The following is a 21,488-nucleotide window of genomic DNA, read 5'->3' on the forward strand; positions in this document are numbered from 1 at the left end:
GCACTAGTTTTGGCAAGTTCTGCTATAGAAAAGCAACTTTTTTCTATTCTTTAAACCGGTGTGTCAACACTAATGAGCAGAGCTGGATATGTCCCCTGACCAGAGAGTAATGCTGGCAGTATAGCTTAGGTCTACAGGTTTCTTCTCTATTCAAAAGAGGTTCATACAGGTAAAAGCAAAATACTGCGGATGCTGGAAATCTGAAATAAAAACAGAAAATGCTGGAAAAACTGATCATCACAGGTAATTACAGACACAATCATCAACACAGCACATGGTACAGCAAAATATTTTATTTAAATAGACCATCAGTCCACAAAATGCCTACAGAAGTGAGGAAGTGATGCTTTAGTTAACCTTGGTCAGACCCCCCCATCAGGAGTAACTGCATTCAGTTCTGGGCCCTGCACCTGAGGAAGGTTATATTGGCCATGGAGGGGATGTGGTGTAGATTCACCAAAATGATAATGGGTTTAAGTATGAGGGAAGACTTGTATTCCCTTATGGAAGATTTAGGGGCGATCTAATTGAGGTGTTTAAGATGATTGAAGGATTTGACACAGTACATAGAGCGAAAATATTTCCTCTAGTTGGGGGGAGCCCAGGCCCATCAGAGGTGATATTAGGAAACAATTCTTCACACAAAGGGGAGTAAAAACCTGGAACTCCGCCCCCCCAACACCCCACCCCTGGCAGGCTGTGGATATTGGGGTTCAGTTGGAGCTTCCAGGACTGAGGGTGATAGACTCTTGTTGACTGAGAGGATATGAAGAGATATGGAACCAAGGCTGGTAAATGGAGCTGTGTTTATCTGGCTTCCCATTACATACATCTACACAATTCGCCTCAACCATTCCCTCATTGTCAACACTCTCTGGGTAAAGAAGTTCCTCCTGAATTGTCTATTGGATTTATTAGTGACTGTCTAATATTAATGGATCCCTAGTTTTGGTCTCCCCCGCCCCCCATAAGTGAAAATATCCTCTGTACGTCTCCTTAGTTTAAAGATCCCTATCAGGTCACCTCTTGGTCTTTTTTCTAGAGAAAAGAACCTCAGTCTGTTCAATCTTTCCTGACAGGTGTAACCCCTCAGTTCTGACAATTAGAGACAAGAAGTGAAGAATAACCTCACATCTCAGTCCAAATGAAAAAACAGTTGATTTATTATTGGGAAGGCCGTGGTCGAGATGGTGAACCAGATCCAAAGATAAGCAAAAAAATGAGTAAGGTTCACAATAAAATGTCAACTCACATTGTACACAACGCCAAAATATGGTCCTTTTAAATTAATTGCACAGCCTATTTATTTTCTGTAAACACTTTACAAAGTGAATTAGGCAACTGTTAAACACACCTCCTTGGGAACACTGCGCTTGTTGAGGTTTCTCTGCTTTGCGTGAGTGAGAGGGATGGTTCCCGTCATCTTCTGAGCTAACTTCACAATTGTGCCGCGATATCTGTCTCTCTTTTCCCGACCAGAGGATCCTTAGGTGGCATAACCCAAGGCGAGAGGTCATTGAAGAGAGCAGGAGAGAAGACAAAATAAGTAGGAGGCCAGGTGCCTGCCCCCATCCAGCCCACCGGCCCCCCAAGTTTGGGGTTTGAAATTCTTGGAGGAAGAGAAGAGTGGGGGAGGTGCAGAGGTGAAGACTTCCTCATGCTTCAACATGTCTTCCTTGTTCTAACTATCTTGCTCTGGTACTTAACCGAATGCCTCCCTTGGCCAATCACATAGACATCGAGCTGGTAGGTTTTCCCAGGTTCCAGGCCCTCGATGCGTTCTGTCATCACTGCCTTCCGAAGGCTTAGGCCACGGAAATATTGGCAGCTCACCTTCTCCGCCTTGCTCCTTGTTGTTGGGTCGAGGCAATGGTTTTGTGGTTCTTTGGGTTTCCCCTTGCCCATCACCAGCTTTCGGTAGACACAATATTTGTTCATTTCCTGTGTGGCAAGCCAGGCGACAGTCAAGGAAGTGCAGGCGCGCAGTCGGTTGAACACTTTGAGTCTTGTGTCACGGGGGAGGGTTGGGAAGGGCTGCTTGTTGGGGTGAGTCGTTACATGAACTTTCAGCAAGGCCTTCCTGCCTTTGCCAGCTCTTAGACGGAGCAGGTACCTGGCTTTAGGCTTGCCAATGAGTTGGAAATGTTTGACTCCCTCCACCCTCTGGGATGTCACTAGCTTCCTGTTCTGCCTGACCTGGACATGGGCCATGTGGTAGCAGGACTGAAGAGAGACCATCACCGAGCGGTGAGAGGAAACCGGCTTGAACTGCAAGGACTTGGTACCCCCACGCTTGATAAAAACTTCTGTCACCCTTCCGCCTTTCAGCTCCTGCACTTTTTGCTTCACCTCATCCTTGGTCTTAGCGAACGTCCCGACATAGACCGAGCTCACGTTGGTCAGGAGGTTCGAAACGAAAACATCAAAGTAGTACTGGGTGCCTGGTTTTAGCCGAGACACGGTGAACACGTTTTTGGTCCCGGTGCAGGTTTTCTGAATACCTGCCGGGTGTCCAGCTGAAGGTTTCGTAGACCAACGTCCAACAGTCGGGTGATTGACCGCATCGTCAAGGCGCGGAGACTTTGACAGACCCCAATCCAACTCCGACCACCGCACTTTTTTGGAAAGGTTGCCCTCGTTAAGCTTAGCCTCAACAGCACACAGGCTTTTGTAGTTGTGCTCCTTATTAACGACCACACAGTACTCAGCGGGTTGGCGGAACTGAGAGATGGCTGGGCTTGCTTTCCACACGAGGGAAACGCTAGTGCGTCCCACAAATGTCAGGCCCAGCCGGGAGTCACTGGGCAGTTTGGGGTACGGCTGATCAGATTCAGGGGTGGTTGTGGCGTAGGCATTGAAAATAGTGTCCTTCTCAATCGGCACCAGTTCCAGTCTGTAGATGCCGGCTGGACTATCAGCAATGGCGTAAGACTCAACATCGTTACCTTGATAATAAAACAGCTCCACACTTTGTCCATGAACAGTGACCTTGGGGTCCTTCTGTGGGTTAAAAGGCTCCAATTCACCTGTCAAAAGAAGAAATAAAAAGGCTAAAAGAATATGTCACTTGTGGCTCTTGCCTCTGATTCTGAAGGTTATCAAGCCCCACTACCAGATCTGACCACAAAAATCTCAACTGGCCGCTCCACGTACTGAGGGGGTGCTGCACTGTTGGAGGGGACTCATCATTTGGATGAGATGTTAAACTGAACCCTTGTGTGCTCTCTCTGGTTGGTGTAAAAGATCCTGTGATGCTGTTTCAAAGAAGATCAAGGGAGTTCTTCATGGTGCACTGGACAGTACATACTTCTCCACTTACATCTAGTCATCGTCATATTATATCCTGTGGGAGCTTGCTGTGCGCAAATTGTCTGTTGTGTTTCCTGGATTACAACTTCAGAAGTACTTCATTGGTTGGAAAGCAATTGAGGATGTCCTGTCACTGTGAAAGGTGCTATAGAAATTCAAATCTTCCTGATGTATGAAGTAGGAGCAGGTGTAGGCCGTATAGCCTCACGAGCCCTCCCTATCATTCAATAAGACCATGGCCAATGTTCTACCTCAACTCCACGTTCCCATCCTTTCTCTATGTCTGCGGATTCTCGTAAATAATATCGCGATTGAACCTGCAACTTTGGCTTCATTAGCACCACACTCTAATCCACAGGATGAATCGCCTGGGTCCAGGTGTAACTTGTTCTATTCCAGTCGATGGACAATTACAATGACGATCCCAGATGACTCATAGCCAATCCGATTGGCCGGCAGCTCCAGAGGGCTGGACTTCCACCTCAATGAGGGGTGAAAATCTCACTCGGCAATTGTTGGTCGACCCTACAGTGCTTTATGGCTGCGGGGGAGGGCTGGGGATGGGGAGGGGGCGTTGCAGGTGGGAATGGAGTGTGTCGGCTCCACGCCTATGTGGTTTCCACGGGCAGGGGGTTGTGCCAGCCGCGCCCCCATATTATTCTGCCCTTTGCGTGTGGAAGAGTTTCCGAATTTGACTCCAGAAAGGTCTGGCTCTAATTTTTAGACTCTGCTCCCTAGTCCTAGACTCCCAACCAGCAGAAATAATTTCTCTTGAAAGACCCTATCAATTCCCCTTAATATCGTGAAAACTTAGATCAAATCACCCTTAAACTTCTAAATTTCAGGGAAGATGGCCCTAGTTTGAGTGTTTGAGTAATCTCAACGCGTATCTTAATCCTCATATTCATTCTGGTAAAGACTAATTATCATCCCGGTAATTACTAAATTCGAACACTAAGTTAAGGAACTAATGGGGGAAAGAACAATTTGCTTTCATATTAGAGAAGCTGGGCTCTTCTTAAAGTTAGAGAAGGTTCCTAGAAGATTTAACAGAGGTGTTCAAAATTACGAGGGGTTTTGATAGATTAATAGGGGAGAAACTGTTACATCTGTCAAATAGATCGGTAACAGGAGGGGACAGAACTAGAAGAGAATTGAGGCAAGACTTCATCACCCAGAGGCTTCTTCCCATCTCAAATACACTCCCTGAAAGGATTGTGAAAGCAGATTCCATAAGAACTTTCAACAGGCAATTGGACAGACTCGAAGAAAACTAATTAGCAGGGTTTTGGGACTAAATCATACAGCTCTTTCAAAGAACTGGCACAGGTACGATGGGCCAAATGGTCCATCCTTGAAGGATTTGAAGCCACTGAGGTGGGTCTTGAACCCATGGCGTTCTGACTCAGAGATGAGAATGCTTGCTACTCACTGAGGCAAGATGCAAGCCTTAAGCCACTGCAGGCTGCTCATGCCGCTCCTTGTTCATTAGACTGCCTGATGTCAACTCAAATCAATTCAACGATACAGACGCTTTACCAGGACAAGGAATATCCACATCAATCAACTGTTTAAGCAGATGCATGGTCTTTGTTGAAACAAGAATGATAATATTCCTTTAATTACTTTTTGTACTTTAATGCAACTTGACACCTCTATTGGAATTGAGCTAAAGATGATAAAAGAGGCTCTACTGGACAAAAATAGTGCTTAGCAGGTGCGTTTTTGTTACCTGGTTGCCATAGCATCCTTTTGACATTGCAAGTCATAGGTGGATTATGGTGTCTCCACTATTAAATGCCTCCTAACTGCTGCACTCAAACCTTAGACCTCACTGAGAGATTTCAATGCGAGGAGATACCGATTAAATGGGATACAAAAGATTAAAGTCTCATCAAGCAATTAATCACAATCAGTTTGATCCTCACATGAGGTTGGAAATCTCTCTTTGTGTTCGAGCAGAAGAATGTAGGTTTGCATGTTTGTCTCTTGTTCTCTACTCTTTGAAGTCAGTGTGGAAATCTCACCCTTTCTGCTTTGATGTGGGCACAAGGTAATGATTTAAATCCTTGTTTTTGCATTTTTAACGCTATTGCAGATTGTGAACTCTAGCATTCCAAGCTGTTGATGTAGAGTTGGGCATGAGGGAAGGTTCCAGATTCTGAGTAGTTACAAAAGAAATCAGGCTTTCAAAAAGCTGTCAAATAAACAATGTAAATGACATATTTCTGTGTAATTGGTATAAACTGAACATGGACATCTGTGTTTCTTCAGCAATTCAACTGTCATCCTGAAACCTCTGCTCCACTAATTGTTTCATTCAATCCGATTGCCCTAACAATGTCACTCACTCTCAGTGTCACTCACTTCCAGTGTCACCCAATCCCAGTGTCACTAGGCCCCAGTGTCACTCACTCCCAGTGTCACTCACTTCCAGTGTCACCCAATCCCAGTGTCATTCACTTCCAGTGTCACTCATTCCCAGTGTCACCCAATCCCAGTGTCACCAGGCCCCAGTGTCACTCACTTCCAATGTCACTCAGTCCCAGTGTCATCAGGTCCCAGTGTCACTCACTTCCAGTGTCACTCACTTCCAGTGTCACTCAATCACAGTGTCACTAGGTCCCAGTGTCATTCACTTCCAGTGTCACTCAATCTCAGTGTCACTCACTTCCAGTGTCACTCACTTCCAGTGTCACTCAATCCCAGTGTCACTAGGTCCCTGTGTCACTAGGTCCCAGTGTCACTCACTCCCAGTGTCACCCAATCCCAGTGTCACTCCATCTCAGTGTCACTTATTTCCAGTGTCACCCAATCCCAGTATCACTCAATCCCAGTGTCACTTATTTCTAGTATTACTCACTCCCAGGACAGGATTTCCCAGCCCTGCCGTGGTGGCACCGGCCACAGCGGATGCGGTGGGTCAGCCAAAAGTCCATTGACTTTCAGTGGGACCAGAAGAACCCAACAACGGCTGGGACCGGAAAATCCCAATCCCTGTGTCACTCATTCCCAGTGTCACTCACTCCCAGTTCACATATTTCCAGTGTCAATCGCTCCTAGTGTCACTCACTCCTAGTGTCACTCATTCCCAATGTCACTCATTCCCAATGTCACTCAATCCCAGTGTCACTCATTCCCAATGTCACTCATTCCCAATGTCACTCATTCCCAGTGTCACTCATTCCCAGTGTCACTCACTCCCAGTGTCACTCATTCCCAGTGTCACATATTCCCAGTGTCACTCAATCTTAGTGTCACTCATTCCCGATGTAACTTAGCCCCAGTGTCACTTAGTCCTAGTGTCATTCAATCATAATAATATAAAAACATAAATAGAAGCAGGGGTAGACCCTTCAGCCCCTCAACCCTGGTCCACCATTCAATGTCATGACTGATTTTCACATTTCTGCCCATTCCCCAGATCCCTTGATTTTCTGAGAGACCAAACATCTGTCTATCTCGACCTTAATATATTCAAGGATGGAGCATCCACAACCCTCTGAGGTAGAGAATTCATAATACAATTGAATTCCACATTAAGTTTGAAAGCGACATACCCCAATCACGAATGAGAATCTTAAACTTAAACAAAGCCAATTACATAGCTATGAGTGGACGAGATGTCTAAGGTTGATTGGGTAATTGGACTAAAAGATATGTCATTAAATAAACAGTGGGAAGCATTTTAAGAAACAAATCAAAACATTCAACTAAAATAGATTCTGTTGAGAAACAAAAATTCAGCAAGAAAGGTCCAATTGTGGCTTACTAAGGAGGCTAAGGATAGTATTATATGAAAAGAGGCTCATAATATTTACAAAGCACTCCTTTTATGCTCACTCTGTGCCCTACACTCTCAGTCCCAGTGTCACTCAGTCCCAGTGCTACTCAGTCCCAGTGTCACTCAGTCCCAGTGCTACTCAGTCCCAGTGTCACTTAGTCCCAGTGCCACTCAGTCCCAGTGCCACTCAGTCCCGGTGTCACTCAGTCCCAATGCTACTTGGTCCCAGTGCCACTCGGTCCCAGTGTCACTCAGTCCCAGTGTCACTCAGTCAAAGTGCCACTCAGTCCAGTGTCACTTAGTCCCAGTGCCACTCAGTCCCAGTGTCACTCAGTCCCAGTGCCACTCAGTCCAGTGTCACTTAGTCCCAGTGCCACTCAGTCCCAGTGTCACTTAGTCCCAGTGTCACTCAGTCCCAGTGCCACTCAGTCCCAATGTCACTTAGTCCCAGTGCCACTCAGTCCCAGTGTCACTTAGTCCCAGTGCCACTCAGTCTAGTGTCACTTAGTCCCAGTGCCACTCAGTCCAATGTCACTTAGTCCCAGTGCCACTCAGTCCAGTGTCACTTGGTCCAGTGTCACTCGGTCCCAGTGCCGCTCAGTCCAGTGTCACTTAGTCCCAGTGCCACTCAGTCCAGTGTCACTTAGTCCCAGTGCCACTCAGTCTAGCGTCACTTAGTCCAGTGTCACTCGGTCCAGTGTCACTCAATCCCAGTGTCACTGAGTCGAGATACCATTCATTCCCAGTGTCACTCAGTCAATCCCAATGCACTAACCTAGAAAACAATTCAGTTTGGCAGTGAAAGTGCCAGTTTTGAACGGACCCGAATGTAAATCGTTTCCCGCCAACTTTGTTCCCAAAACTTCCACCAGCGTAACATTGCCTCTGTATCAGCTCATCCACTGCTGAAACCCTCACCTTTGGCCTTGTTATCTGCACTCCTGGAATTGCCTCCTTAAACCTCTCCTCTCAACCCGCACCCCCTGTAAGATGTTCCTTAAGTCCTGGTGGGAGAGTCAGTCCAGATTTTGTTCTCATGTCTCTGGAGTGGAACTGAAACCTGCAATCTTCTAACCGGGAGACAAGAGGCTGTTACCCACTGAGGCATGGCTGACACTCTCTTGAGGAATACATGAGCTAGTGTAGGGACTGAATGGATTTGTGAAATGAAAAATCACTTGTTCATGGCTTCATTAAGCTGATGCCTGACCCAAGGACATCACATGAATCACGTTGAGTGTTGGCAAATTGATCTAATACATCAACAACAACTTGCATTTATATACCCACCTTTAGTGTCGCAAAGGCCCAAGCAATTTGCCACAGGCATGGTTATCAAACAAAGTTTGACACCGAGCCACCAGGTGATGTGAGGTGACCAAAAGCTTGGTCAGAGAGATAGGTTGGGTCTTCAAGGAGCAAAGCGAGTTGGAAAGGTGGAGAGGGTTCGGGAGGAAATTCCCGAGCTTAGGGCCCAGGCAGCTGAATACTCAGCTCCCAGAGGTGGAAAGTTGAAAATCAGGGATTGGAGGAGCAACATTGGAGGAGCACAAAGATTTGTAGGGCCTGGAAGAGATTACAGAGATAGGGAGGTACAAATTCAGCTGCCAATGGTCTTTCTCTCACCTGATCCATCTCCACTGGACTCACTCTCAAGCTCCTGAAGTGTGAGGGTCCATTGTAAAGGTGCCTCACATGGAGTGATCCTCACAGTGACAGGGGTGTTGTCCTCCTCCACTACGAAGTAGTATCTATAAGGAACAAAACAACATTAAGTAGGAAAGGAATGATCTTTTCCCGACACCCAGTCAGCACCCTCACTATATTTGGATAAGCCCCGTGCTTGGAGTCTAGCCGGCCATGGTGATTACTGACATATTTAAAACTGACCTAAGTCTCGCAGAACATCTCCAGATTGTGAGCAGAGTAGGGGAGGGTCTGGGAGGAGAGTGGGGGAGGGTCTTGAGGGGGAATGGGAAGGAAGCCGGAAGGACAATGGACAGGGGTCTGGGAGGAGGGTGGGAAGCGTGTGGAGAGAGAGTGGGGAGGGTCTGTGAGGAGAGTGGGGGAGGGTGCGGAGGGAGAGTGGGGGAGTGGGTCTGTGAGGAGAGTGGGGGGGTAGGATCTGGGAGGGGAGTGGGGACAATGTAGAGGGAGAGTGGGGGGTTCTGGGAGGAGAGTGGGGGAGGGAGCTGTGTGGAGAGTGGGGGAGGGTCTGGGAGGAGAGCGAGGGCAGGGGTCTGAATGGAGAGTGTGAAGGTTCTGAGGGGAGAGGGAGGTGGGTAAGTCTGCAGGGATACATGGGGGGTGGTATCTGGATGGAGGGTGGTGAGGTTCTGAAGAATAGATCATGGACAATGGGCCTGAATGGATACTGCAGGCTGTACCTGATAAACTCAAGTCAGAATCCCAAACTCCAAACTTTGTTAAAAGAGCAGGAGGCTGGATACTTGTAACTTAAATGTCCAGTTATGTGGTACATTTACATGTGTTGTACGTGAGGTGTTTTCTATTCAGTTAGTTTCTGTCACTCAAACAGTGTCTCTGTAGAACCTAGTCAACAAATTCTATTGGATAGCAATACTGTAAGAAATTGTTCTAGCTGTTAGAACATTTTTCTATTCAAATATTCATCCAATACCCTCTTGAATGCCTCGATTGAACCTGCATCCAGGCAGTGCATTCCCGACTCAGACTGGAGGGAGGTTCACTGTGTGAAAAGGTTTTTTCTTCAGGTCACATTTGCTTCTTTGGCAAATCACTTTAAATCTGTGCCCTCTCGTTCTCAATCCTTTTACGAGCAGGAACAGTTTCTCCTGATCTATTCTGTCCAGTCCCTCATGATTTTGAACACCTCTATCAAATCTCCTCTATACTTCTCCTCTCTAAGGAGAACTATCCCAATCTAACTTCATAACTGAAGTTTCTCATCCCTGGAACCATTCTTGTAAACCTCTTCTGCATTCTCTCCAATGCATTCACATCCTTCCTATAATGTGGCGCCCAGAGCTGTACACAATATTCCAACTGAGGTCTAACTAACTTAGATAAACTCAGCATAGCCACCTTGCTCTTACACTCAATACCCCTATTAATAAGGCTCGTTGAACTTCATCTGCCACCTATCTGCTCACTCCACCAACTTAGTCTATGTCCTTTTGAAGTTCTACACTGTCCTCCTCACAGTTCACAATGCTTCCAAGTTTTGTATCATCTGCAAACTTTGAAATTGTCCCCAGGGCACCAAGATCTAGATCATTAATATATATCAGCAAAAGCAAGGGTCCCAATACCGAACCTTGGGGAACTCCACTACAAACCTTCCTCCAGCCCAAAAAATATCCATTGACCATTATCCTCCGTTTCCTATTCCTCAGCCAATTTTGTATCGATGATGCTACTGTCCTTTTTATTCCATGAACTATAACTTTCCTCACAAGTCTGTTGTGTGGCACTGTATCAAATGCCTATTGAAAGTCCACGTACACCACATCAACAGCATTACCTCCGTCAACCCCTCTGTTACCTCTTCAAAAAACTCCAGCAAGTTAGTTAAACATGATTTGTACCTTTAGAAATCCATGCTGGCTCTTCCTAATTAACCCACATTTTCCATGACTACTAATTTTATCCCGAATAATTGTTTCTGGAAGCTTCTCCACCACTGAAGTTAAACTGACTGGTCTGTTGGTTTTGCTGGGCTTATCCTTACAAACATTTTTGAACAAGGGCGTAATGTTTGCAATTCTCCAGCCCTCTGGCACTTCCCCTGAGCCTAGGGAAGATTGACAAATTATAGCCAGTGCCCCTGCAATTTCCACTCTCACTTCCTTCAATATCCTTGGATGCATCTCATCCGGTCCCGGTGCCTTATCAACTTTAAGTACCGATAGTTTATCCAACACTTCCTCCTTATCAATTTTGAAACCTTCTAGTGACAGAGTTTCCTCCTCTGTCACCATGACCTGGGTAGTATCTGCTTCCTTGGTAAAGACATAGGGAAAGTATTCGTTTAACACCTCAGACATGCCCCCTGTCTCCATGTGTGAATCATCTTTTTGGTCCCTAATCGGCCCTACCCCTCTTTTTACCATTCTTTTATTATTTATGTGCCTATAGCAGACTTTGGGATTCCCCTTTATGTTGGCTTCCAGTCTTTTCTCATAACCCCTCTTTGCTTCTCTTATTTGCTTTTTCACCCCACTTTTGAATCGTCTGTATTCTACTTGGTTCTCAGTTGTATTTTCTACCTGACACCTGTCATAAGCACACTTTTTCTTCTTTATCTTAATTGCTATCTCCTTTTCAATCCAGGAGAGCTCTGGATTTAGTTGCCCTACCTTTTCCATTTGAGGGAATATACTTTGACTGTTCCTGAACCATTTCTTCTTTGAAGGTAGCCCATTGTTCAGTTGCAGTTTTTCCTGCCAAACTTTGGTCCCAGTCTATCCGGCCCAGCTCCGTTCTTGCCTCATTGAAGTCGGCTCCTCCCCCAGTTAATTATTCTCACTCTGGATTTCCCAATTTCCTCTTCTACTGTCACCCTAAACCTCACAATACAATGATAACTATCTCCTAAATATTCCCCACTGACATTTGATCTACTTGGCCCATCTCATTTCCAAGAACCAGGGCCAACAGTGCCTCCTTTCTCTTTGGGCAGGACACATACTGCTGTCGAAAATTCTCCTGAACACAATCTAGGAACTTTTGCTCCTCTCCGCCCTTTACACTACCGCTGTCCCAGTCTACATTCGGGTAATTAAAGTCCCCCATTATAACTACTCTATAATGCTTGCATCTTACTGTAATTTCCCTGCAGATTTGTTCCTCTACATCCTTCCCATTAGTTGACGGTCTATAGACTACACTAAGCAATGTAATTGTACCCTTTTTTGTTCCTTAGCTATAACCAAATTGTTTCTGCCCTTGAACCCTCTGGGACATCCTCTTTCTCCAACACTGCAATGCTCTCCTCAACCAATACCGCCACCCTCCTCCTTTTCCTCCTTTCCCATCTTTTCTCCGCCATTCAATTCAACCATGGCATTTTCGGCACTATCCCCATATCCCTCGATGTCTTTAATATCTAGAAATCTATCAATCTCTGTTTTGAAAATACTCAAAGACTGAACCTCCATGAACTCTGGGATAGAGAAGTCCAAAGAATCACCAACCTGTGAGTGAAGAAACTCCTCCTCATTGCAATCTCAAATTACCTGCCCCTTATTCTGAGACTATGTTCCCTGGTTCTAGACCCCCAGCCGGAGGAAACATCTTCCCTGCTCCTACCCTGTCGAGCCCCGTATGAATTTTGTAAGTTTCAATGAGGTTGCCTCTCATTCTTCTAAACTCCAGAGAGAACAGGCCCAGTCTCCTCAATCGCTGCTCATAGGACAATCCCGCCATCCCAAGGGTCAGTCTGGAACAGCAACAGTCTTAGGTACCTCTTTGGCGTATCTTTTATGAGGAACCCAGTGATTTCAGTTCCATCTGGCATGGATGTCAGGTCCTGGGGTGTAAGCTGATTGTAAAGAGCTGGTACGAGGTGCAGATCTCTTCCTGGTAACTTCTGTGCTGAGCAGGCGAGGCTGAGGATAAGCAGCAGATAGGGAAAGTTCCTGTGGGTTGGAGGCAGCCACTCACTCCACACACTCCTCTTCATAGCTGGATCTTCTTTAACAACAAAAAGGCAAATCAGGCATAGTCACTTCAATTCTTTTACCAAGAAAATATACACAGGCCTGCTATATTTTATCAACGATTTTGGCTTCTGCCTTGCTGAGGCACCACTGACTTTAACATTCTCACCCTCCTGTTCAAATGCCTTCAAGGCCTCACCTCCCTCGATCCCTGTCGTCTCCTCCAGCCCTTTAACTATCCAAGATCGCTGCGCTCCTCCAATTCTAGCCTGTTGGACATCCCCCAATTTCTTTTATTCTTTCACGGGATGTGGGCATCGCTGGCTGGGCCAGCCTTGATTTCCCATCCCTAATTGCCCTTGAGAAGGTGGTGGTGAGCTGCCACCTTGAACCGCTGCAGTCCATGTGGTGTAGGTACACCCACAGTGCTGTTAGGGAGGGAGCTCCAGGGTTTTGGCCAGTGACAGTGAAGGAACGGTGATATATTTCCTAGTCAGGATGGTGAGTGACCTGGAGGGGAACTTCCAGGTGGTGGTGTTCCCATCTATCTGCTGCCCTTGTCCTTCTAGATGGTAGCGTTCATGGATTTGGAAGGTGATTTTAATCACTTTGTCTTCGATGGCCATGCTTTTAGCTGCTTGAGCTCTTAGCTCTGAAATTCCATTCCTGAACATCTTCATCTCTCTCTCTCTCTCCCTCTCTCTCTCCCTCTATATCTTTGCTTAAAGCCTACACCTTTCACCAAACCTTTGATATTTTGTACAAACATGTTATTATTATTCAAGTACTCAATGCCCCTATTTATAAAACTCTAAAATATTTCAAGGCATATATTTTCCTGCATTCAAACTGTCAGGGAATTAAGCATTTTAACCTATGGGTCTCTGTTTTTTCAACATCCTGCACTATCGTCCCATTAAGTCTATGTAGTGTTCAATTGTTCAGTGTTTGATTATGTGTGCCTGTTGACTGCTCACTGTATATGATTCATTAAGCCTGGGTGTGGTCACTTAGAAAAAGAAACCGGACTGTGCCAAACTGCTGTAGAGCAGACATTTTAAAGCATTGAATAAAACTCCTTTTACACGCATCAACGCTGGTGTATCATCTCTGCATATATCCGAAGCATTAAACACCATAGTGTGCATTCCCATTCCCTGATTTTTTTTCCCTCCCAGAATGTACTCCCTCATACCTATCCACAATAAACTATACCTGCAGCTTGCCTGCTTTTCCATTCGTGCGTTCCACTAAACTGCCTGTGGCTGCCTGAAGACATTATCTGCCTGGCAAGATCTCCACTCTTGTATCATCAGCAAAATTTGAGATTCCACCCCCTACACACAAACCAAAATTATCTTTAAAAACACCCCACTGCTTTCTTACACCATGATTAAGATAAGTGAACGTGGGGATCAAACTCAGGCTTTACCTTGTCTCTAGGGCCCGCTTTTGCACCACGTTTATGCAGTGAGGCATGAGAGGAACTAATAATTCACCGGGCCTCTTCATTCTCAAATTTACAGAAGGTGTCCGAGATCACCTCCGCGTTGAGGCGTCCTTGTGCTCTCCTTTCTGCCTCAGCAGTGCCCACCTTTCCTTGTGGGGCTTACGGCCCTCTGATTGGGCCTCCCGCCTTGGGAACCCTCCAAAAGTGGACACAGGGGCGGCCTCTTAATTGGCCACATCCTTTAAAGTTGAACTGGTGGGTGATGCCAGCAAGCACGGACATGGGACCTGCATATGGGTCCCGATGTCGGGATCACAACACAACTGGGCAAATTTCAGCCAATGTTTCAGGTCAATTTAATTGAATGACAGAACAGGAGGGCTGAATTACCTATGCCTATATTCCTGGCTCCTATGTGCCTATTTGCCTATGTCCCATGTTCCTATTCTTCTACGTAAATGTGAAGATATTTGTTTCTGGGGATGAGGGCGTCTCTGGCAAGACCAGCATTTGTTGCCCATCCCTAATTGCCCTTGAACTGAGTGGCTTGCTAGGCCATTTCAAAGGGCAGTCAAGCGTCAACCACATTGCTGTGGACCTGGAGTCACATGTAGGCCAGGCAAGGTAAGGATGGCAGATTTCCTTCCCTAAAGGATATTAGTGAACAAGATGGGTTTTTACAACAATCAATGATAGTTGTTATTGTAATATAAAAGCAAAATACTGCGGATGCTGGAAATCTGAAACAGAAACAAAAATAGCTGGAAAAACTCAGCAGGTCTGACAGCATCTGCGGAGAGGAATACAGTTAACGTTTCGAGTCCGTATGACTCTTCATTAGTTCTGATGGTTGTTATTGTCACCATTCTTGAAGCTAGCTTTCAATTACAGATTTATTAACTGAATTTAAATTCCACCAGCTGCCGCAATGGGATTTGATTCCATATCCCCAGAGCATTAGCCCGGGCCTCGTGATTACGAGTCCAGTGACATTATCACTACACCACCACCAACCCAAGCATTAAGAACCAACCACACTGCCGCAGGTCTGGACTCACATTCAGGCCAGACTGAGTCGGGACATTCGTGAATCAGTTGGGTTTTTATAATGATCCAGTAGTTGCACAGTCACTGTTACTGGGGCTAGGTCTTTATTCCAAATGTATTGTTCATTGTTATGTCCAACAGTACCTTGTTATGGAGTTAACAAACACCATCTAGGGTGGGTATGAAAGATTCCATATGGTACTAAAAAAAGAAGAAACTTTTGCATTTATATAGCGTTATCCACAGACACAGAATGCCCCAATGTGCGTTAAAGATGATGAAGTAGTTTGAAGTGTAGTCATAGTTGTAATTCAGGAAACATGGCAGCCAATTTGCACACAGCAAAATCCCACAAGCACCAACGTTACAATGACCAGATAAACGACTTTTGTGATGTTGGAAGAGGGATAAATATTGACCAGAATACCAGGATGAACTCAGCTGTGAAATAGAAAACTGAGGTCTCATCTGCCTGCACGGGTGGATGTAAACAAGCCAGGGCACTATTTCAATGAAGAGCAGAGAAGTGATTTAATTGGCCAGTGACAACACTTCAAAACTGCTTCATTGGCTGTAAGTCACTTTGAGATATCTGGCAGTTTTGAAAGAAGCTATATAAATCCAAATCTTTCTTCTTTTACACACTATGGGATATTGTATGTCCACCTGAGAGAGATGATAGGGCCTCTGTTTAACAGCACATCGGAAACATGACAGCTTTGACAGTGCAGCACTCCCCCAGTACTGCCCTGGAGCATCAGCCTTTTGTTTCTGCACTCGAGTGCTGGAGTGCAACTTGAACTCACAACCTTTTGACTCAGGGACCCACTGAACCAGTCTATGAGTGTGAAAGCATGTTTATGCACGACTGCTTCTGACAACTTTCCATTATATTGTTTATTAATAGGTTACATACAAACGTAGAAATTAGGGGCAGGAGTAGGCCACTCAGCCCCTCGAACCTGCTCCGCCATTCAATAAGATCATGGCTGATCTGAATGTAACCTCAACTCCACATTCCCGCATACCCACGATAACCTTTCATCCCCATGTTAATCCAGAATTTATCTAGCTCAGTATTAAAAACCTTCAAAGGCTCTGCTTCCTCTGCCTTTTGAGGACGAGAGTTCCAAAGACTCACAACTCTCTGAGAGAAAAATATTCTCCTCATCTCCATCTTAAGTGAGTGACTCCTTATTTTTAAACAGTGACCCCCTAGTTCTAGATTCTCTCAAAATAGGAAACATCCTCTCCACCCCTCAGGGTCTTAAAGGTTTCAATTAAGTCGCCTCTTACTCTTCTAAACTCCAATGGACACAAGCCAAACCTGTCCAGCCTGTCCTCATAAGACAACCCACCCATTCCTGGTATTAGTTTAGTAAACCTTCTCTGAACTGCTTCTGACGCATTTACATCTTTCTTTAAATAAGGAGACCAGTACTGTACACACTACTCCAGATGTGATCTCACCAATGCCCTGTACAACTGAAGCATAACCTCCCTGCTTTTGTAATCAATTCCCCTCACAATAAACGATAACATTCTATTAGCTTTCCTAATTACCCGCTGTACCTGTATACTAACCTTCTGTGATTCATGCACTAGGACACCCAGATCGCTCTGAATCTCAGAGCTCGGCAATCTCTCACCATTTAGGTAATAAGCCTCCTTTTTATTCTTCCTGCCAAAATAGACAATTTCACATTTGCTCTCATTATACTCCATTTGACAGGTCTTTGCCCACTCACTTAACCTACCTATGTCATTTTATAGCCTCCTTTCATCCTCTTCATAATTTACTTTCCTGCCTACATTTGTGTCATCTGCGTCCCTTCATTCAAGTCATTTATATAAATTGTAAAAAGTTGAGGCCCCAGCACTGATCCCTGTGGTACACCACTCGTCACATCCTGCCAACCAGAAAAAGACCCATTTATGCCAACTCTCTGTTTCCTGTTAGCCAGCCAATCTTCTATCCATGCCAACATGTTAACCCCTACATCATGAGCTTTTATTTTCCGCAATAACCTTTGATGTGGCACTTTATCAAATGCCTTCTGGAAATCTAAGTACAGCACATCCACCAGTTCCCCTTTATCCACAGTACATGTGACTCCTTCAAAGAATTTCAATAAATTGGTTATACATGATTTCCCTTTCACAAAACCATGTTGACTCTGCCGGTTTGCCTTGAATTTTTCTAAGTGCCCTGTCATAACATCTTTAATAATAGCTTCTAACATTTTCCCTATGACAGATGTTAGGCTAACTGGCCTATAGTTTCCTGCTTTCTGTCTCCCTCCCTTTTTGAATAAAGGAGTTACATTTGTTATTTTCCAATCTAATCTAATTTTCCCCGAATCTAGGGAATTTTGGAATATTAAAACCAGTGCATCAATTCTCTCACTAGACATTTCTTTCAAGATCTTAAGGTGAAGTCCATCTGGACCTGGGGATTTGTCAGCCCACAGCCCCAACAATTTGCTCAGTACCAATTCCCTGGTGATTGTAATTTTCCCGAGTTACTTGCTCTCTTCCATTTCCTGATTTACAGCTATTTCCGGGTTGTTACTTGTGTCCCCTATAGTGAAGACCGAAGCAAAATACCCGTTTAATTCATCCGCCTTCTCCCCACTTTCCAGTATCAGTTCCCCAGATGCACTCTCTATAGGACCAAAGCTCACTTTGTTAACTCTTTCCTTATTTAAATATCTATAGAAACTCTTACTATCCACCTTTATATTTTGTCATTCTTTGCTGTTCTGACCTGCCACTGGTCTTTGCCTAATTATATGCTTTTTCTTTAAGTTTGATATTGTCTTTAATTTTTTTTAGTTAACCACGGATGGTGGGCCCTCCCCTTGGAATTTTTCTTTCTCATTGGAATGTATATATTCTGTGTATTCTGAAATATCTCTTTAAATGCCTGCCACTGAACTTCTAATGACCTCATTTACCTTAACCTCATTTACCAGTTCACTTTAGCTAGCTCTGTTTCACGCCCTCGTAATTGCCCTTATTTAAGTTTAAAATACTAGTCTTGGGCGCACTCTTTTTGCCTTCAAAATGAATGAAAAATTCAACCATATTATGATCACTGCTACCTAGGGGTGCCTTAACTCAGAGGTTAACAATTAATCCTATCTCATCGTTCAATACCAGGTCTAGTGTAGCCTGCTCTCTGGTTGGCTCCAGGATGTGCTGTTCTAAGAAACTATCCTGGAAACATTCTATGAACTCCTCATCCAGGCTACCTTTTGCCCATGTGATTTTTCCAGTCTATATGTAGATTAAAGTCCCCCATGATTATTGCTGGACCTTTCTGGCAAGCTCTCATTATCTCTTCTTTTATGCTCTGCCCTACTGTATAGTTACAATTAGAGGGCCTACAAGTGACTTCTTGCCTTTATCACTCCTCATTTCAACCCAAACTGCTTCTACATCCTGGTTTTCTGAACTTAGGTTATCCCTCTCTAATATGGTAATACCATCATTAATTAACAGAGCCATCCCTCCACCTTTTCTTAACTTCCTGTCCTTTCTAAATGTCATGTACCCTGAAACATATAAGGTGAAACATATAAAACCCTGAAGGGTCTTGACAGGGTAGATGTGGAGAGGATGCTTCCTCTTGTGGAAGAATCTAGAACTGTTTAAAAATAAGGGGTCACCCATTTTAAACAGAGATGAGGCTATTTTTTTTCACTCAGAGGGCCGTGAGTCTTTGGAACTCTCCTCCTGAAAAGGTGGTGGAAGCAGAGTCTTTGAATATTTTTAAGGCAGAGGTGGATGGATTCTTGGTAAGCAAGGGGGTGATAGGTTATCGGGGGTAGGCGGGATGCAGGTTTCAGATTACTAGCAGAACAGCCATGATCTTATCAAATGGCGCAGCAGGCTCGAGGGGCTGAATGGCCTACTCCTGCTCCTTGTTTGTATGCTCGTATATCCCAGTCAATGTTATCCCGTAGCCATGTCTCTGGAATGGCTATCAGATCGTACTTATTTATTTCTCTTTGAGTTATCAGTTCATCTGTTTTGTTTTGAATGATACATGCGTTTAGATACAGAGCCTTTAGTTTTGTCCTTTTATTATTTTTGTACCGTTTAGCATTATCTGTTGATTTACTGTTAGATTTGTACTCTCTAGCCCTTCCTGTCATGGTCTGTTTATCATTTCCAATATTAATATCCATCTCTCTTGCTTTGTCTCTACTCTTTGGTTTACCACATCTTCCCAAATTTGATCCCTTTCCCCCACTATTCAGTTTAAAACCCCCTCTACTTCCCTAGTTAGGCAGCTTGTGAGGACACCAGCCCCAGAACAGTTCAGGTGTAGATTGTCCCAAAGGTACAGATCCCACTTTCCTCAGTGCTGATGCCAATGCCCCACAAACTGGAACCCACTTCACCCACACCAGTCTTTGCGCCATGCATTCATTCTCTAATCTTATTTTTCCAATGCCAATTTGCACATGGGTCAGGTAATAACCCAGGGATTATGACCTTTGAGGTTCTGCTTCTTAATTTGTATACTGAGGCAAAGCCTCCTTCCTCATCCTGGCTATGTCATTGGTACCTACATGGACCATGACCACTGGATTCCCCCACCTCCCCCCACCACTGCAAGTTCATCTCCAACCCTGAGCAGATGTCCCAAATGCTGGCACCGGGCAGGCAACAAAGCTGTCTGGACTCTCGCTCTTTGCTACAGAGAACAGTGTCAATCCCCCTTACTATACTGTCCCTACTATCACTACATTCCCTTTTGCTCCCCCCACTTGAATGGCTTCCTGGACCACAGTGCCATGGTCAGTTTGCTCATCCACCCTGCAGCCTCCACTCCCATCCAGACAAGCTAAGAGAACCTCAAACCTGTTGGACAGTTGCAGGGGCTCACATTCCTGTCCTCTGGGTCCCCTTACCTGCCTCACTTGTAGTCACACCCTCCTGTCCCTGGCTACTGACCAAATCAGAAGACCCTATCCTAAGTGGTGTGACTGCCCCCTGGTACAAAGCATCCAGGTAACTTTCCCCACTTCCTGATGCGTCTGCAGCTCAGCCTCCAGCTCAGTGACTCTAAGCGAAGTTCCTCGAGCTGCAAGCACTTACTGCAGACGTGTTTGCCCTGGATCACAATATTATCCAGGAGCACCCACGTGCTGCAGCCTTGACACATCACCTGTCCTGCCATCCTTAATGTGTTTTAAATAATTGCTTAATTGTATTAATCACTTATTTGTGTTGCTTTCTTATATATTTTATTAACTTTACCTCCAAATTGTGTATTATTTTAAACCTTAGGGATAGAATAGAACTTAGCCACTTACCTGATACTCACCAAACAGCCAGCTCCTCTCCCTGTAGAAGAGCAAGAACCAATTCCTATGGGGTGAGAAAGATAGAGGAAACGAACTCCGCTATCACCAAACTCCAAGTCTTCACTCAGTTAGACAGCTGCACTCCGTTTGGAGTGGAGGGATTTTGCCTCCACGACTGAACCTGGGAATCCTCTCCAAGTGTTGATCACCCCTGGGGTGAAGGAGAACTTCCTGACATCGGTTCTACAATTCACAAGTCCTGGTTTGAACTCATGCCCTTAAGTTTGTGTAAACTATGTAAGATTAGGAATAGACCGGCTGCTGGGCGTTGAGTCTTTTCCCAGTGAGTGGTGAGCCTCTGGAATACATTGGCAGCTTGTGTGGTGACTGCTGACTTTCGATATCACCTTTAAGAAGGAGCTTGACAGAAATTGTTTCACATAGAGCTTAAGTGTCTTTTAGTTAACACTTGGTTCTTATGATCTCCTGGGCTGGTTTGATTATCTGAGGGAGTCAGAGACGGATTTTGCAAAGTATTTTTGCATCCACATTTTATTTTCTTCTTTTATTTGCCTCTTCCAGGGGATTGCGTGGCTGAGGGGATGGAGTCATGTAGCTCTGGTGTGAGGCCAGCCAAGTGGAGCAGCCCATCAACATACTCTTACATCCAAAGAGTGCACAGGGACAGATGGGCCTAGGAGTTCATGTAGATCTTTGAAGGTGGCAGGACCTATTGAGAGGGTGGTTAGCAAAGCATATGGGATCTTGGGCTTCATAAACAGAGGTATTGGGTGCAAAAGCATTGAAGATATGCTGCATCCTTATAAAGCTCTGGCTAGGCCACAACTAGGGTATTGTGTCCAGCTCTGGTCACCACACCAAGGGACGATGCAGAGGACATACCAGAATGGATTTTAGCTACAGGATTAGGTTGGAGA

At 45.0% G+C, this 21,488-nt stretch overlaps 1 protein-coding gene across 4 annotated transcripts in view; it reads right to left on the reverse strand.

The window, feature by feature from the left end:
* Window positions 1-286: 286 nt before the first annotated feature.
* Window positions 287-21,488, reverse strand: part of LOC144686048 (protein NDNF-like) — a 100,905-nt gene continuing 79,703 nt past the window's right edge. For 3 of the 4 annotated variants that reach the window (XM_078551201.1, XM_078551202.1, XM_078551204.1), the window contains 3 exons: window positions 12,541-12,769; window positions 8,720-8,844; window positions 287-3,026 (listed from right to left, as the gene is read on the reverse strand). In XM_078551201.1, coding sequence (XP_078407327.1) covers window positions 1,663-3,026; window positions 8,720-8,844; window positions 12,541-12,769 — 1,718 coding nt within the window. In that variant the 3' untranslated portion in view covers window positions 287-1,662. The remainder of the gene's footprint in view (window positions 3,027-8,719; window positions 8,845-12,540; window positions 12,770-21,488) is intronic. The other variant, XM_078551203.1, reaches the window with a different exon arrangement.

The sequence above is a fragment of the Cetorhinus maximus genome, chromosome 10 (genome assembly GCF_964194155.1).
Source record: "Cetorhinus maximus chromosome 10, sCetMax3.hap1.1, whole genome shotgun sequence".
Classification (NCBI taxonomy): domain Eukaryota; kingdom Metazoa; phylum Chordata; class Chondrichthyes; order Lamniformes; family Cetorhinidae; genus Cetorhinus; species Cetorhinus maximus.